Below are 19,656 nucleotides of genomic sequence, written 5' to 3' on the forward strand. Positions count from 1 at the left end.
TTTGTTAGCGGAATAAGGGAGAGCACACATTTCCTACAGGTTTACTACAGCCCTTGCCCATTCCGGACAGGAAATGGGAAAGCATTTCTATGGACTTCATCACTGGTTTACCACGAGTGCAGGGAAGAGATTGCATTTATGTGGTGGTAGACAGATTGACGAAGTTTTCTCACTTCTTTTCTATTCCTTCTACTTACACAACAGCTCAAGTGGCAGATTTGTTCTTCAAAGAGATTTTTAGGTTGCATGGGCTACCGAGATTTATTGTTAGTGACAGGGATAGCAAGTTCATGAGCACCTTTTGGCACGAGTTGTTCAGGCTATGCGGTACAGATCTTACACCTAGTACGAGCTACCATCCTCAGACAGATGGGCAGACGGAGATAGTAAATAAATGGATGGAAGGTTATTTACGGAACTATGTGACTACGCAACAGAGAGCTTGGGTTAGGTGGTTACACATGGGGGAGTATTTTTACAATACCACATATCACATGACCATCAGGATGACTACATTTATGGCATTGTATGGGTATGAAGAACCAAGCTTCATGGATTTGGCTTTGGGGGATAGTAGAGTGCCCAAAGCCAAGGATCTGTTGCAGGATAGTCAGGATATCCTGAGAGCGCTCAAGGAGAATATACAGCAGGCTCAAAATCAACAGAAATTGTATGCTGACCAACATAGGGTAGAGCGCAGTTTCGAGGTGGGGGACATGGTGTATTTGAGGCTACAGCCATATAGGCAGTCATCCCTCAAGAGCGGAGCAGAGAAGCTGAAGCCTAGATTTTATGGTCCCTACAAGGTGATTCGCAGAGTGGGCGAAGTCGCCTATGAGCTTGAGCTTCCAGAGGGCAATCGGGTACACAATGTATTTCATGTGTCTAGGCTTAAGAAAGCCATTGGTCAGAGTGTAGTACCTTCTACAGATTTACCCCCTTTGGATGAGGAGGGGAAGCTTGTGTTAGTACCTGAGGCTATTCTGGACACCAGAGAGAGGAAACTCAAAAACAGGATAGTGAAGGAGTATTTGGTCAGATGGAGAGACCTACCGGAGGAAGATGCTACATGGGAGAATGAGCAGGTGATACAGCAGGTTGGACTGAGATTGCTTAAGGACAAGCAATTTCAAGGGGGGCAGACTATAATATCCCCACTTTAGTAGTTGACCAAGTGTATGTGTGTTAGCCTAGCTCTACATGGTCCTGAGGGCTAACGAAGGGTTTAAGGGGATCTTGGAGTGTTTTGGCCTAGTCATTTCCAGTTTGGGCTAAAACGGAGTTGATTTACTTAGTTTCAGGCATACTTACTATTTTTAGTAAGTCAGCAGGACACAACGAAGGCTAGCTTTGGTGATTGGATTCGATACTCCTCGACGAGAGCTTTCCGACGAGCTATCACTCGCGCTATTCAGAGCCCAATTGCTAATATATTTTAATGCTTGAAGTGTTATTAAAGTAACGTTTAATTTAATTGTAAAATATTAAAGTGTTACTTTAATATTTATTTTATGGGGATGTGTGCAAATCAAAGGGGCACCCAAGGGAGACATAAGTGAATATTTTAATATGTTTTATATTGAACATCTTTTATCCCACATTGCTCAAGTGAGTTGGGTCGACCCTTGGAGAAAGAATAAAAGGAAGCTTTTGTGGCTTCATTCAACATGTTGAATATGAGAAGAAATTGATGTGTGAGTTGCAGATCTGTTCTTGGCATTAGAGGACGTCTATCCTCTCTTGTGACATTCTAGACATCATTCCCTTGGGGTTTGGCCTTTTGAATCCATTGCTATCAGCTTCATTAACAGGCAGATTGGGTGCATCTCCAGTTACAGGCAAATTGGGTGCATCTCCAACTACAGGCAGATTTGGTGTTTTGCTCATACCTTCTTCACTTCTTGACCAATGCTTATGCCATTTTGAAGGGATGATTTAATGAAGATATTGGACTGATTGAAGACTAATTAATACTGTAGCGCAACACTATTCACGTTACTGTAGCACGGCACTATTCACGCTACTATAGCATGGCACTATTCACGTTACTATAGCATGGCACTATTCACGTTACTGTAGCAGCAAGATGGGAAGTCATTGTTGGAACATTATGTCAAAAATGTTGGAGTATTTAGTGAGTTGAAAAATCTGCTATGTATTTGACTTTATTAATTCTGGAAATAATATCATATCAGCAGTAGTTCAATCTTCATGTTGCATATTATTGTAATTTCCTTCTAGTTCATGTTATGTGATTTTAAACCTATGCAAAGACTTAAAAACAAACAAATATTTCATTTCCGAAGCCACAAGAGGTTTAAACATTAAATGAAGAAATAAGGAGTTGGATGCAAACTGTTTGACTAAATTCCTATCAGCAGTTGGTTTAGTTTTTGGGCATTCTAGGTTGTCCATTACAATGTGGTGCTCGCAATCCTTTTCCCTTTTGGCATAGTAATCAGCTGCACTACTTTTGGAAATCTCCATGTATAGGTCAGCAGATGGGATTCTGAAAACTTTCTCAATGGTATTCGCATGAAGACGGATTATGGCTTCTCCATCATCATTCTTGATGGTTCTTGTCTCCTTGTCAAAATGGTGAGCACAAGCAAGAACAAACTCGGGTTCTAGGGCAGCCACCGGAAAAGAAGCAGCATGGTGAATGTGGTTGTCAAACAATCACTGCATATTGCTATCCTTTGGATCTTCCACCCTTTTGATGAAATCTGACATGTCAACATGCCCTATTTTCGTATCCTTGATATGATCCATCGGAGAGGAAACTTGTGAAGGGGAGATCTCATTCTGCTACTTATCAAATTTGTATTTCATCTTCTTTGGAGGGGAAGATGATGATAAATCTGACGTTGAAGAACAACCTGGTATGCTGCGATGAAGACTAAAAAGTGTCAAAGCAACATCAAGATCAGCTACAGCTATCATCTATCCTCTTCAAATGGGAAAAATTCAGCTTCTTGCACTTCACAACTTTGTGAGAGGAAGATGGGAAATAAATAGGGATGCTTGGAACTTGGCTTTTGACCAATTTTGGATCTTGGGGAACGTTTTACAAGTATACAAGTGGGGAAGAACAAATGTGCAATCGGGATTTTGAAACCCGAATGCAAGTATAGTTGTAAAAAGGAAAATGAAGTAGCGAGTGAAAAATGAGATTTTGACATGTAGGAAATGGTGGGAATGGTATGTACGAATGATGGCAATGAATATGAGTGAAAATGAAAAGATTTTGGGAAGATCATCTTAATGAAAATGGGAAGAACTTTCAACTTGTAATCAAGTTTTAAAAACCCGATTTTGAAAGGATGAGCATTTTTCCAACTTTCAAACTTGGAATTTCAACAAATTATGGTTAAGATTTTTCAACCAAAGGGGTAGATCAACTATTTTCATCTCTCTTGCAATTGGGTTTTTAAATCCCGAATGCAAGCAAAGAGGGAAAATGGGGAAAGACAATGCAATTTGCAAATTGCTTTGCAAACTTGGAACAAAGGGGAAAATCTCTCACAAAAACCGATTTTAGGCAAGAGCAAAACAAAACTAACATATAGACAACTTGATCAAGGAAACTAAAACAAACTAAACAAGAGATGAAAGAAAAAACAAGAGAAGAAAACATACCTTGATCAACAAAAACGACCTCCCAAGAACAAGAAGCAATCCTGGAAAGAAGAGAATGAATCTCTTAAGTAGACAAAAGAGGAAGATGCAAACCCTAGCCATGTTTTTACAAAAACTTCATATGCAGCAAAACGCCTAACAAATGCATGAAAAATCGGTCAAATGAAGCTTCCAATCTCCACGTCTAGGTAAGAGAAGACAACGACTTAGAAGAAGGAGTTATCGTGACATTTGAATGAGGTAAATCATGGCATTTGAAGAACACGTATTTGCTGTTTTAAAGCCTTTGAACCAGCGAAAACGACTTCCATATGGCACAAAAAGAGTTTCAAAATGCATGATAATCGTTTGAGATTCAAAATGCCTTCCTCCTCCTAAAATCTCTCCACAAAATCGTTTGAATCCTTTAACAAATTCAACATCAATAGCTGGTCGGGTTCTTGGAGAAGGGCAACAAGTTAAAAATTTGCCAAGAACATATGAAATCAGGTTTCTAAAACCTATTTGCTAGTTTTAACATGTTCACTTTTCATGCATTTAGGCAAAATCGGGTTTGTGAGAGAAAAATACAAGTTTAAAATACATGTAATAGGGAAACAAAACTCCCTTTACAAGTTTTAAACAACTCAACAAAAGACTAGTAAAGGGAAAATAAAATTCCTTTAACAAGTCATAAAAATAACTTAACTTGAAAATAAAACTTCTAATAGGGAAATAAAATCCCTATTACAACTTAAAGTGACTTTATAAAACTTGTTAATGGAGGAGAAAAGCCCTACCATAACTTAAAATCACTTAAGTGAAACTTTTTAAATAAATTACAAGTTTTATTTTAACTTTATAATTTAAAGTTCACATGTAATATGTTCAAAAAGTTCCTACAATGACATAAATTGCACTTGTAATTGACTTAAAATTTCCCTACAACACTAAAACAAGATAAAATTAAAACTTGCAACTTAAGGAAAATTTCCCAACTGCAGTCAGAGAGAAAAACCCCAAAATTGAAGGAAAAACAAAGCAAACGAACTTGAAACGCGATGAAATTCGAAACGTGGTTTGAGGATGGACAGAAGATTAGTCCAATCCAGGGGTAGAGCAAAATTTTCATTTTTTGACAAAAATTTATATGTAATAGTCCACATTTTTTAAAACAAAAATGAGGACAACAAAGTGCATGGGTAAGGTATGTAAATTTGTAATTGATTCAATAAGTATAGATAACATGGTTTCCTTTGAAATGGTTGAAAAGTTGAAAGTAGAAAGAATACCCCATAGCACTCCTTATAAAGTTTCTTGGTTGAATGAGGGTCAATATGTTCTGGTAAATGAACAAAATTGGGTGGAGTTTAAAATTGGAGGGTATAAGGATAGAATCCTATGTGATTTTTTGCCAGTGGATGTATGCCACTTTCTGCTAGGGGGAGGGACCTTGGCAATTTGATAGGCATGCAATGTATGATGGGAGAAGAAATACCTATGAGATAGAAAAGGATGGTGTCTCCTTTACCTTGACAGCCTTGAAAGAGGATGATAAAGGGAAGACCATGAAATCTAATGTAATGATGGTTGGAAGAAAAGAGTTTATAATGGTAGATGAAGAGGAAAACATGGAGGTTGCAGACAGTTCAAATCTTGGAGAAGTTATGACAGCAGGTATGAAGAGTAATCAGATTTTGAAGGGAAATGATATTGAGTTGAAGGTCAAGGATGAATTGATTCTTGGGATGCAAGATTGGCTTAAAAGGTATGTTGATAGGAAGATAGAAGAAGTGTTCCTTACATTGTTTGCACAAGGGGATGTTAGCCATTCTACTTCTTTCTTGACAGAGATCGGTACACCTGAGAAAGCAGCAGTAATGGGGTCACTACAGCAGATGGAAGAGATGAAAGATAAGATTGAAGTGATGAAGATAAGTTGCAAAGAGATGTGAACAAATCTAAGCATACAATGGGAGTGAGGAAGAAGGAAGTGCATTACAAGGCACAAGGAGGTGTGGTAGCAGGTAAAGAAGCCGCTTTGACAGCATCCTCTGTAGCAGAGCTGAAAGATCATCCATCAAGTGAAGAACAACAGTTTCAAGAGAAGAACCGGTCAAAGGCAAGAGACAATGCATGTTTTCAGTACTTGATTCATTGAAGGGATTGCCTAATGGAGAAAAACATTTTAAGGTCAAAGGATACAATGGACAAGCATGGATTTTCTGCTTCAACAAAGTCCTCAATGGGACTTGAGTCCTTTTTGCCCCGGGAGTATGGTGTAGGAACACCTTAGGTTTCAAGTTGGATATAGTTGTCATTTTTGGTTTCCTTGTAGTGGTTTTATGTAATAAGGTCATCAAGACCATTTTATGCATGTTTTGGGTCCATATTAGATTGTTAGGGAATTGGTCAAGTTAAATTGATATAGTTGTCAATATTGCAAAATGTTGTAAATGTTGAAAAAAAGTGCAAAATCATGGGAGTTGAAGAGTCGTCAGTTGTAGTGGGTTGGTTAGACTGTTGGGGTTCCAATGGTAATTGAAAAAACGTTGTAATGTGTTCAAATATGCCCTGTGAGGTCGAGCAAAGGGTTGGGAATGATGTATGTGGAAGAAAATCAATGAAATTCCTCTGTTTTATAGTGTTTTTCAGACTGTATTTGCTGTTCCACAGATTTGTACGGGCTGGAAGTGAACATTTATGTATTGGGGTTGATGGAGCATTGAATCTTCTTCCTATAGCACTTTGTCTCATTCTTTTTCATTAAGTTTGAAGGATTTTATTGCATTTTTACTGAATGGTCTTGAAACCCAGGTTTTGAGGGTTTGAAAGAGGAAAAATGAATTTTTGAGTCATTCCACCAGTGAAATGGCCTGAGAACCAGTGGAATGGAAGTAATTAGGTTATTTTTTGTGTTTGTGAAGTTTGCATGGGCAGGGAATAAGATTTGGTTAAGAATAGGTGATACCCTAGGGTATTAAGTCTCAAGATTAGGCCTAATTGATAGGAGGACAGTCCATGTTTGAGGCATACTTTCCAAAGAAACCCTATTCCATTTTCTCAATGATGTATAAATCCCAAATGGGTATCCAAAAGTGCTCTTATATTTTCTAGATCAGTTTTGGTTTGAAAGTTATGGCCAAATTACACGAATTGCTGCTCCCATTAGCCCTAGTTGCAGAAATAGCAATCGATTTTTGAGGACTTTGTTCCAAAACAACCCTCCCTGAAAATTGTATATGTGTATAAGTGGCCAAATGGGTATCTGAAACTGTTTTTGTTTTGTGCATATGAGGTCTACAAAGAAAGTTATGCTCTGTCAGACCCTTTTGAAGGGCTACTAGGTGATAGGCCTAATTGTGAAGAAACGTCTATTGACACATGATCAAATTCAATCTTGAAGATTTGTTTGAGTTAGTTGGAGGGCTTTTACCTCTGATCTGCATCAATTCACAATGAATATTATTTTTGTATTGAGAATAACAAAACTGAAAATAATTATAATTTCTAACCTCCAAGCTGAAGGAGGAAGATGCTGGCTAGAAACTCTAAAAATGATTAATTTAACATATACATTGTTGTAGACACATTAAACTCTAGTTTTGAACCTAGAAGTCTGAAGTATATAGACTGAACTTGCTATTTGCTTCTATACGGCTCACATAGCAGTCCCATTTAACTGTGATTCACCAAGGGAAACCTACAATTCAATAAAGGAAGCCCACGACATATAGGAGATGGTGTGGGTAGGTCATGGAGGCTCGCAAACTCTCCTTAAACTTCAATGCCTCCCCTAAATGCAATATTGATATCTTCACACCTTGCCTATAGACTATATGACCCCCTTGCTGAGCATTAATAATATTACCTTCGTCAAATTAAATCTTTGCTGATTTAGAACTAGTAGAGCCTAGCTTTGGCTAGTGTGACCAGAAAATTTAAACATAAATTCTTCTTTCAACCATTCTAAAATAATTTGTTTTGGAAATATTTCTTTAATCTAGAACCCTTGCTCTTCGAATTAATCTATTATTTTCTATGCAAATAATTTTTATAAAGTTTACCTGCAATCCAATCTTGGAAAATCTTTCTACTTATTCAAAACACCTGTAAATCCTGAGTGAATCCACTTATAGATTGGCTAGGAAGAAATCCTCTTTGAAACCAATTTTACCTTGGGTTTGAACTTGAGTAGATTACCCCAAGTCCACAAAAGAAAATGAAATTGCCAAATATTGTTAATTTTCCCTTTGTAATTCCTTTTTATATCTTTTTTTGAAATTTTGATAAATTATATTTAATTTCCTCTATAAAATGACTCTTTAATTTTAATTCTCTTTTTGGCTCCAAAATGTCACTATAATAAAATAATTAATTAAATAAAATTGTCTATAAAATAATAATTTAAAACAATTTAATTAATTAATAATTCCCTTCCATAAATCCTAATTAGCCTACAGGAATTAAAATTGGCTAAGGATCTTCAACGCTCACCCTGAGGAATGGACATTACAACTCTCTTGTTCTTGCTCAATGGTCTTTTCCATACGTACGTGTTGTGGCTCTAGTTTTGACTGTTCTTGCATTTCGCTTTCCTCTTCCTCTCCTAGCCTTCTTATGTAGTCATATTATATATAGGCCTTTTATTTGGAAACCTTATTTCAAGTATCTCCAAATACTCATCAAAGGGAATTTTCAATTTGAATCTCTCATCCATCTCTTGATACTCGTCAAGAACTCTAGGGGCCTCAAGTTTGTTCCTTTCCTTGTTCTTCGGTATTTTTTCAACACCTCTTGAAGAGGATCTTTATCTTCTTCCCTTTGTAAGAACTTTTCTTCTAGAAAAACAGTTCACTTGCAATGATACATATTCTTTCTTTTTGGATACCTTGTAGGTTGGCAAGATCTAAGCTTTAATACCACTATGATGTCCCTAATTGGACTTCCTTAGGAAATAGACAATTGTCATGAAATATTTTGATTATTTAATTTGATGCAAAAAGGATACACAATCAAATCCAGAAGCAGCTTACTGATTTATTTTGATTATATCAGCTGAAAATCAATTGGAAAATACAAGATATAGATGCAAATCCTGATTAATGAATGTTGAACAGCAATTCATAAGTAATTCTGTGAAACTCTTATCCACCAAAATTAACCAAACCTGATAGTAGATCTGAATGATTAGTTGTTGGACCAGTTATAACCACAGCTACAAATGCCAACAGGAACCCTCAAATCTGATATCTATTTAGTTCAGCCAAACATCAATTACAAAATGTTGATATAGTAATCACAAAGCCAAGTTTTTGAACAAAAGACCACCAAACCCTTGCACACATCAGCTGTTATTTAAAAATCAGCAAATAAGCTTGCACAATACCCTGTGACAGATGGAATCTATGCTGAAGTGACAGATTTGATGTTGGATGAGGCACAACTACATGAAAAGGGGCAATGATCAATTGGGATGATGTATGGCTCATTATGAGATACTGAAATAGGTGAAAATAGATCAGATACCCTTCTTCAACAGCAACAAATGACTAATGGAAGCTGGTTAATACCATAAAACCTTAGTGAAATCAGCAGCAACTAATAGATCTTACCTTAAACCCTGAAACTAGCAAGGGATGGTGGAAATGATGGCGATATGTTCGCATATCAAATGACTTAAAACCCCATAAACAATTTTAATAGTCTAAAACCCTAGGTGCAAAATTAATTATGGCTAAAAACAATGGTTCAAAGGCTAGGTGCAACAATTGTTTGATTGAAACAACACTTCAAACCCTTGAAACTCTCAAATCAACAATAATTTGATTGAAACCTTTCAAATCACCAAGTACCATACTTGCAAAACTCGGCGAGCAATTCAAAAACTCGCGAGTAATCACGATCCATAATGCCGCGCGAGTTAATCGCGGAAATACTCGGGGCGATTTTTTTATATACTCGCCGCAATTTTTTTGGCAAATACTCGCCGTTAATGGCCAAAACCCGCTCGAAACGCGGCACAAAATGCGAGAAAAATGCGACTTAAGTCGCAAGCAAAAAAAAAACCGAAGTCTTTATTCCATTTCGCGGCTCGTGTGACTCCGGAAGGCAAAAAACACCACGCGATTTGCAGTAGGGTTTGCATTTGCACGCGCGACCAGGTTTTAACTTGTTTATTCGTGATCTTTTTGTATTGTTTTATTTCGAATACACAGTCATTTTGACTGTGTATTACACAGTCAAAATGACTGTGTATTGTTTGCATTTGCACGCACGACCAGGTATCTTTTTGTATTGTTTTATTTCGAATGACTAAGACTGTGTAATACACAGTCATTTGTCATTTTCAAATGACTGTGTATTACACAGTCACAGTCATTTCAAATGACTGTGTAATACACAATCATTAGTAATTACAGTCATTTCAAATGACTGTGTATTACACAGTCATCAGTCATTTGAAATGACTATGTAATACACAGTCATTTGAAATGACTATGTAATACACAGTCGTTTGAAAATGACTGTGTATTACACAGTCACAGTCATTTCAAATGACTGTGTAATACACAGTCATTTCAAAATGACTATGTATTACACAGTCACAGTCATTTCAAATCTTCAAATGACTGTGTATTACACAGTCATCATTACACAATCACAGTCATTTCAATTTTCAAATGACTGTGTAATACACAGTCATTTCAAATTTTCAAATGACTGTGTATTACACAGTCACAGTCATTTCAATTTTCAAATGACAGTGTAATACACAGTCATTTCAAATTTTCAAATGACTGTGTATTACACAGTCATCATTACACAATCACAGTCATTTCAAATCACTGTGTATTACACAATCATCATTACACAGTCACAGTCATTTCAAATGACTGTGTAATACACATTCATTTTCAAATGACTGTGTATTACACAGTCATCAGTCATTTGAAATGACTGTGTAATACACAGTCATTTCAAATGAGAAATGACTGTGTATTACACAGTCATTTTCAAATGACTGTGTAATACACAGTCATTACAGTGATTTCAAAATTTCAAATGACTGATGACTGTGTAATACACAGTCATTTTGAAATGACTGATGACTGTGTAATACACGGTCATTTGAAATTTTGAAATGACTGTGTAATACATAGTCATTTTCAAATGACTGATGACTGTGTAATACATTAATCATTAATGTACATTGTAATTAATGACTGTGTATTACACAGTCAATTGTGAAATACTCATAGTCATTTGAAATGACTGTCAACTATGTAATGTCAATGTGTATTAAAGTATTTCATTTAAATTTAAATTTGAAGTTAAAAACTTAAAAAAATACACAACCAATTAAAAATTTTAATTTTAGAGAGTCTCTATTAATAGATGACTGTAAATAAAATACAGTTATACAGTCATTGTAATTTTTGGATGTTTGTGATTTTTTTTGGTAACAATGTTATTTATCTCTAAATGTTGCCTCTCTTTTGCTAGGTTCTTTTCCACATCTTTTTGAAAGAAAATGGATTCAGCTTCTACAGTTAAAGTTGGTGGCAAAAAGAGAGACCCTTGTTGGAAACATGGGAGACCAGGTCCAAAACGAGGAGATGTTTTTTGCAACCATTGCAAAAAAATTGTAAAAGGTGGCATTAATAGGTTCAAATATCACCTTGCAAAAATTCAATGCCGAGATACCACAAGCTGTACGGAATGTACTGAAGAGGCTACGAGAGATGCAATAGCAACGCTTGAAGCATATGATCAAAGGAAGGCAACAAAAAAGAGAACAGCAGAGGCAATGGCAGCCCCAAGGGCAGATTTGAGTTCCATGGGGTCACATACAGATGTGGGGACATCTGGTTCTTCCCTTGGGCCACGGATACGAGCAAAGGGAACTTTGGACAGCAACATGGAAAACTTCTTTATTCCACGTAACACTCCTGGTGCACAACCTGGATTGCTTGGCACTGCATGGAATAAAGAGGCTCACCAACAAGCCAAGGTGGCGTGTGCTAGATTTTTTATCTACAACGATGTTCCGTTCAATGCTATTTCTAGTCCATCTTGGGACCAATTGGTCACCGCGTTGACTGTGGCAGGTAAGGGGTTCAAATCCCCAAGCCGTTACGAGGTAAGTGGACCGTTATTGCAGGATGAGGTCCAAAACACTCATGCATTAGTGGAAGAGCAAAGGACTATTTGGGAAAAGAATGGCTGCACCATTCTTTCTGATGGATGGACAGATGGTAGGAACAGGACACTCATTAACTTTCTAGTTGCTTCAGGAGGACAGTTAGTATTTTTAAAATCAATTGATGCCTCCAATGAAGTGAAGAATGCGGAGACCTTGTGCAACATGTTGGATGAAGTGGTGATGGATGTGGGAGTGCAGAATGTCATCCAAGTTGTGACTGATAATGCAGCTGCATATGTGGCAGCCGGCAAACTTCTAATGGCTAGACATCCGACATTATTTTGGAGCCCTTGTGCTGCCCATTGTCTTGACTTGCTCCTTGAGGACATAGGGAAACTAAGTTGGGTAAAGAAAGTGGTTGAAGATGGAAGGAATATCACCAAATACATCTACAATCACACATGGGTCCTGAATCTTATGAGAGAGCACACTGAAGGTAAGGATCTTGTGCGGTCGGGGGTCACACGCTTTGCTACCAATTTCCTCACCTTGCAGAGCATACTTGCTACATTGCCCAACCTGAAGCGGATGTTCGTGAGTGAAAGATGGTTGGGGAGTCCTTATGCTACAAAGCCTGAAGCAGAGAAGGTTGTGATTGCCATTTTTGATACTGATTTTGCCAAGATAGTGGAGGAGATCATCAATGTAAGTTTTGAAACTTTAATTGATGATTTATTATTTAATTTTCTAATATTTCAATCTGCTGATTTTGTTAGATTTTTTATATCTAGGTGTCGGAACCGTTGGTGAGGGTGCTACGAATGGTGGATGGGGATCATAACTCCATGGGGTATCTATATGAGGCCATGGATAAGGCCAAAGAGGCGATTCAACACTTGTATGGGTCAAACAAGACCAAGTATGAACCCATATGGCGCATAATTGATCGGAGGTGGAACCATCAACTCCACCAACATATTCATGCTGCTGCCTACTTCTTGAATCCCAAGTTTTTTTACTCTCCGAGTTTCAGAGCAGATGCAGAGGTTAGAATTGGCCTTGACACATGCATTCGGAGATTAGTTGATGATGAGATCCTTCGAGACCTGATACTTGATGAGTTGCAGAGTTATAAGAAGGCCTTAGGGGAATTGTTTTCTTCACCTGATTGCAAACGTAGGAGAGCCACCTTACGACCAGGTAAAAAAAAACATATGTTTAATTTTTACCATTTATTTCTCTCTTTAAGATTATTGAAATCTTTACAAGTTATAAATCACATTTTGTATCCTTGCAGATTTGTGGTGGGAAGATTATGGTGCCACAACGCCTAATCTTCAAAAGCTTGCCATCCGCATATTATCACAGCCTTGTAGTGCTTCTGGTTGTGAGCGCAACTGGAGTGTTTTTGAGAACATCCACACAAAAAAGCGCAATAGGTTGACTCAACAATGCTTGAATGATCTTGTCTATGTGCGGTACAACATTCGATTACATGAGAAGAAGGTGCTAGGGCAAGATTCACATGAAGCACTTGACTTGGATGACATTGATTCATATGCAGCAGAATGGGTTGCTTCTCCTGATGATGTTGATAATGATTTGGATCCATTCCTTACTAATGAGCAGCTGAGTGAGTTGGAGAGGGCAGGAGAGGAATGGGATGCGGAAGTGGCAGCACGTGAGGAGGAGCAGGAGGTTGATCATGCAGCAGAGGCACCTGTTAGTGTTGAGGATGTTGCCACTACTTCAGCACCACCCACCCAGCGGCCACAATCTGTTTTGAGCTTTAGTCGTAGACGCAATTTATGATTTCTTATTTTCATTGATACCAAACTTTGAACTTGATATGTAATCAGAATTTCAGAGGTTCTTGTTTTGTGGTCTATGACTCTATAACTCTATGAGACTGTCACTATGATACGTTGATATGTATTGAACTCTTATACATATGTTGCACTTGGTTTTTGGTTTATGCTATGATACTTGCATTTGTTGCTATGTATTACCAAAAAAATTTGATTTATATATCATGGAAATCATATATGTTATACAAATTTGGTGTAAATGTGTGTTTTTGAATTATATATAAAAAAAAAATGTATTTTCAAATGTTCGATAAAGTTGCCGAGTTTTGCCAAGTTTTTTGCCGAGTTTTTTGCCGAGTTTTGGCGAGTCCCGAGTTTTTAAAATTTTTTGGCCTTGTTGAGTTATTGCAAAATCCGAGTTTTTCAAGCTTGCCAAGTACTATAATGCAGCACTATAGCGATAGTACAGACACATTGTAGAAGAAGTACAAAGTATTGTAACAGCAGCAAAAAATAACTAGAAACCCATTCAAATTGAAATTTTCAATAAAACAAAAACATTTTTTAACAAATCAGCACAATTGTGATACCTGGATGGAATCAACTCTAATGGATAAGAGGGTTTCAAGAGAGTTTTTTTTGTCTAGGTCCCCCACACCAGGGGCTTTGTCCTTGAATGCTTCAAACTCCAAATTGAAAGGAATAGTAAATAACAAAATTGGATACTTGGATGTGACCCTTGACCTCTCTTTTGTAGGTGCCTACTTTGGGCCCTCTATTTTATTTTATATTTTTATTTAATTTACTTCTCTCTCCAAGTTTCTAAAAATACTTTAAAATTACAATAAAAGCCTCTTTTGAATTATACTTATTTAAACATTACTTATGAGTTGCCCCTTATAAAAAAAAAGTGATTGTACCCACTTAAAATATTATTATTTTCTTTGTTTTACCCCTTAGCCCATGGGAAATTAAATAGGCTGTAGATGTTAACTCTCTTTATTTTGGAGAAGCAGACATGCCAGTATTTTTTTATGAGAAATTCTTTTCTTAAGAAAATGATGTTGCATGTCTCTCTTGTACTGGGCACCAACCTTTTGCATTAAGTGTTAAGAAAAGTTTATGAAATTAAAAGCATTTTTTTGGTATTTCATCTTCTCTTGCAAGGTGGTTTGTCATTTAATTTTTAGAAAATATATCAGTATTTATTAGTGTTACTTTTTATGTCTTATTAGGGAGCAGCTGCAGATGACATAGACTGGAGTTCACTTTTGCAAGCAAATGTTAAAGCTGTTCCCCAAAGTATACCCATTATTTGTTTAGCTTTTGTATACCAGGTAAAAGAACTCCTTATAGACCTTTGATGGTATCTATTTGATTTAAACTAATTCAAAAACATCTTGTATCACAGAATGTGGTGCCAGTTCTTTGCACAAATCTTGAAGGCAATCTACCAAGAGTAAGGTGTTCGACATAACCTTGAAAAATCTTTATTTTTAAGTTCATTGCTTAATCAACAAATAAGAAATTGACTTCACTTATTGCAGTCCTTAGTTTCCAAATTGTAGTCCACCATGAAGGCACATATAATTCATGATATGTTTCCATGTGCATTGCAAAATCATATTGCCAATGAAATCAGTTTTGAATAAAATGTAACATCAATTTCAGGATTTGATAAAAAGATGGAGTGCCTGTTTTTACAAAACTTATGAAATGCTTAAAGATAATCATGCCAGTTCACAACCCAACAAAATATAGGCAATTAGACAACCTGATTATTCTAAGGTTTACTTATTATATATATTCTGTGAAATATTGCAAGCACTTCTTGCAGTTACTAGTTTTCGATGGTAATACTATTTAACAAATAACAATCTCATAATCTAATAGAGTCCTTTTTTTTTCAAGTCAGGAAATTGTGCCCCAAGGACCTACAATGAATGAGGTAGGCATACCCACTATTTGGATTCAAACTCTTGATCACATAAAACAACAAAATCAAGGTAAGTTCTGAGGGTAGATAAATATGGACACTGCATCAAAATTGTATTACATGTACTTCAAAACTTAAAATGACAGAAATGGTGAGTCCATCTTGGCTTTGCTTGTTCATCAACAACATAAAAGGTCATGAATGTGTTTCTTTCTCTATAAAATTAGTAGTAGTTCATAGTAGCAAAAATGAGGAAAAAACTGTGATTTATTGCAACAAATTGGAATCCCGGGGAGAAAATGATTTTGTGTCAACATTTCACAAGATTTTGAAAAAAATTGGAACTTAGAGAAGAAAATGATTTTTCAAACTGAAATTTCATGAGATTTGAAAAAATTGGCCAAAATGATTTTCACCAAATTAGTCCAATTTATCTCAATTAAATTGTGATTTGCCATTAAAAAAAAATTGGTGATTTTTGGTGGTGTTTTGACTGCATATTGTGATATTTTTCTTTTTCTCTTATAAACCCTGACCCTTTTTATTCGTTTCTTCAAAACACCTAACCCTTACTCAATTTTTTCCTGAATAAATCTTTGAGTTCTTTAAAAATCTTTATCTTTGGCCTGCCAGTTTATTCCCAAGAATTTTTTTTCTCCTATGATTAATAAAATTGTTTCTATGTCATCTTTTGTTGCACTAATAAGGGTTTTATTCAACTAATTCCTTTATTCCTCATTAGTCTGGCCAGAAATGAATCAAATATAAGTCAATACCTTTCTCCCTAGTCTCTAGTATAGCGAACCAATCTCAACTACCATATTTGCTCAATCACATAGCTAAGATAAGGTGGTGTTTTACTTTTGATTGTGAAATTTATTTCAGATTATTCAATTGCTCTGTAAAATTCTGAATATTCAAAATTTTGGCTTCTTCCTCAGTTACATTACAGTCTCCTCCATAATGTCTCTACAAATTTCAATTTCAGTTACTCTATCAGCATCAATCTCTAGATCAGCATTCCACAAAGATCCTATGCCTGTTCTGTCATCAGATAGTGGTGTAATTGAAGAATTAGTTATATTAAATAGCAATTTAATGGAGCTTAAAACCTACTGCTTTACTATTACATATACAAGGGGAGACTGATCTTGCTTCATTGACTATGTAAAGACACTGTTATAAACAAAATAGGCATTATACAATTACATGTCATGGCACAAGCTTTGAATGGGGTCCCGATGGAGGATCTGTTGCTCCCAATTTCAATGTGCAAGGAATTCTATGAAAGTTACTTCACCTGCTACAGGAAAAAACAGAATCTTTTACAGAAAATGCAGTGTTGTATTTTCCCACAACTGCTTGAGAAATATTGGGATTTTAATTTCACAGCTTTTTTGTAAGTTCTTTAATAAGATTTTTACAGAAATTTTAGAAACAGATATCTATTTTGTAGTGGTTGAATCTGAGAATGCCTGTATTCCACAAGGACACGTTCCTGGCAAAGTTGCAGGCATTTAGGGAGTGGGGAGAGCTAGATGGGGATGAAACCTTCCACACCGTCCCATGGGTGCCACTTACTGGGGGTGACCATCTCTAGGATGTGCCTGCATTGCAGGGAACACCTGTGGGAATGGTCCCCTCTTATGGGGGCATCTGGGGACATAATAGAGAAGAAAATATAGAAATAATTATAAAGAATAACAATATTTCACTGCAGGCCTCACCATCAGCCCCCGTGCCATGTATTTCATGCCCGCTCCAATAAACCTTTGCAATGTCATCTTCATAAATTCATTTATTTATTGATAATGATAAATTGTAAATTATTCTTACTATTTTTAATAAGTAATTGTTCAAATGTATTATATAATACATTATTGGCACTGGCATACCCTGCAGTCCCCAAGTTTTGAAAAATAAATTGCCACCCATGAAACCTGTCCCCGCATCTGCCCATTCTGAAACTTCTTGGAATACTGGAAAATACAGTCTCCCACGGGATCATCTTCCTGCCAAAATCACCTACATCTTTTCAAGAGAATCTGCACAACAATTTGCAGAATCCCCTTCCATGTGAGCACTAAATTAGTTCTAATATGAGCATACGTGGAACCAGGGAGCACTGCATTGGGCATTCTCATTATTTCAGGTTTATATTAACTCTTATAGTTGCCTGCTATTAATATTTTTGAAAATTATAATATCATTTGGTATTTAATGAAAAATCAATTTTATTTTGCAGGACTGCAATTGTTGTAGGCACAAGTATCCCTTTGGCTATGTTTCTTGTGTGGGATGCAGTTATCCTTGGAACTATTTCGCATCTCAATTCAAGTGGAGTTACTGCAGTAGATCCATTGCTACAATTGCGCTCCATGAATGGAATTGTTGGAGTATGATGTTTTCCCAGCCTTTCAAAGATTTAGAAGTTTGTCAGATTAAAGACAAATCGAAGCAATCTATAAGTTAACGTTCTTCTTGCATTGTCTTGATTTCACACAGCCAATTGTGGAAACGTTCTCTTTCCTTGCAATAGCAACTTCATACATTGGCTTTGTATTAGGCCTTACAGACTTTCTTTCTGATTGTAAGATATCTGACCTATCATCTCATAGATTCTACAGATGTATTTTTTACTTCTGTGCAATGGTTTGTTTTCCTATCTTAAAACAGGTGTTGAAATGCTATGTATTTGAACATGCACATTACATAGTGTTTTATCTCTCTCTACGAACAGAATCCACATGTATTTTTTGGAGACAAAAGAGTTAAATACTAACCATCCTTTAACTCTTTTAGTGCTGAAGCTGCCAGCAAGACGGGGAGAGCAACCCCTTTCATACTTGTTGACTATTGTTCCTCCTATATTTCTCTCGCTATTAAACCCAGATATCTTCTTCAAGGCTTTAGACTTTGCAGGAACATATGGAGGTATATACTTCTTTATTATTAATATTGGATTAGCATACCACGACTCTGCTTGATTTGTTTCTGAAATATGATTATATCTTCAACATTGTCTTTCGCCAGTTCTGGTGTTATTTGGAATTTTGCCTGCTGCAATGGCATGGGCAGAGAGGTATTCAGAGGCATGCTTATCTCCTACAGTTCCAACTATTGTTCCTGGGGGCAGAATTACTCTTTGTATTGTGATTGGAGCAGCAGGTTTTGTCATAACTTCTGAGCTTCTTGATAACTTATTACCTTGATAAATCTCATTCCAAAAACTTATTTGTTAGATGTTTAAAAAAGATTGATGTCCTTTCCATTGTGTCAGGCAGAAAGTTTAGAATCAGTTACCAGAAAAATCTCTATGGGCTGTTCATATTTATTCTCTGTTCTCTTCTTGAATACAATTCAATAATATAACATTTCTCGTATGATGAAATGAATTTGTTTTTTGCAAACTATATTGTTTATTCAGAATTTTACATTCCTAACTGTATTTGCGGGCCAATTTTTTTTTTCAATTGACAGATTGTAAGCATTTTAATAATATATCATTTCTCATTTCAGAGCACTTAAACCATTGCCTATTTCTTCAAACAAATAATCTCGAATTTGAAAAAATTTCAGATACCACTCATCTCATAAATATTTTCCTTTCTGTTATAAATATTGTCTTGGTGTAATTTTAACTTTGCAACGGATGAATAAAAAAAGATGCTGGATATATCATATTATTTGGAACCTAGAAATGTAGGTAAAATCCAACATAAATTCATAACTCTATCGGAATCAACTATGGAAGTATCACATTCTTCATTGAGCAAGTGTAGATACATTTTAATGATAAGCTGAAGGTTATTTGAGACTAACTTTTCTTTCTACATGCACTTTTCAAAGCACTTCCAAAGTGAATGCATATTTTCTATCATTAACATCTATGTTACAAAAGTTGCAATCATTTTGTTCGATACTCAAGGAAGAAATGAACTATGTTCAATTTTGTGTTTCAAGCTTTCTTGGAGCCTAGTGGGACTATTTGTTTTCTTTTCTATATTTGTAGATATGCACTTTATTTAAACCATAGTCAGCAAAGATTATTGAGCCTAAACACGTACAATGAAATATTCCGAGCCAAATTTTTTTGGTTTTTCAATTTACAAACTCAAATAAATGCACCCGTTAAGGTTAGAGGTTAA

At 36.1% G+C, this 19,656-nt stretch overlaps 1 protein-coding gene across 1 annotated transcript in view; it reads left to right on the plus strand.

The window, feature by feature from the left end:
* Positions 1-18,918, plus strand: part of LOC131031021 (uncharacterized) — a 261,890-nt gene extending 242,972 nt beyond the window's left edge. Inside the window, exons 9-14 of the mRNA XM_057962024.1 lie at positions 14,808-14,909; positions 14,984-15,036; positions 17,754-17,904; positions 18,014-18,098; positions 18,311-18,442; positions 18,542-18,918. Of these exons, the coding sequence (XP_057818007.1) occupies positions 14,808-14,909; positions 14,984-15,036; positions 17,754-17,904; positions 18,014-18,098; positions 18,311-18,442; positions 18,542-18,720 (702 nt within the window). The 3' untranslated portion in view covers positions 18,721-18,918. The remainder of the gene's footprint in view (positions 1-14,807; positions 14,910-14,983; positions 15,037-17,753; positions 17,905-18,013; positions 18,099-18,310; positions 18,443-18,541) is intronic.
* Positions 18,919-19,656: the final 738 nt, after the last annotated feature.

The sequence above is a fragment of the Cryptomeria japonica genome, chromosome 3, assembly GCF_030272615.1.
Source record: "Cryptomeria japonica chromosome 3, Sugi_1.0, whole genome shotgun sequence".
NCBI lineage: Eukaryota > Viridiplantae > Streptophyta > Pinopsida > Cupressales > Cupressaceae > Cryptomeria > Cryptomeria japonica.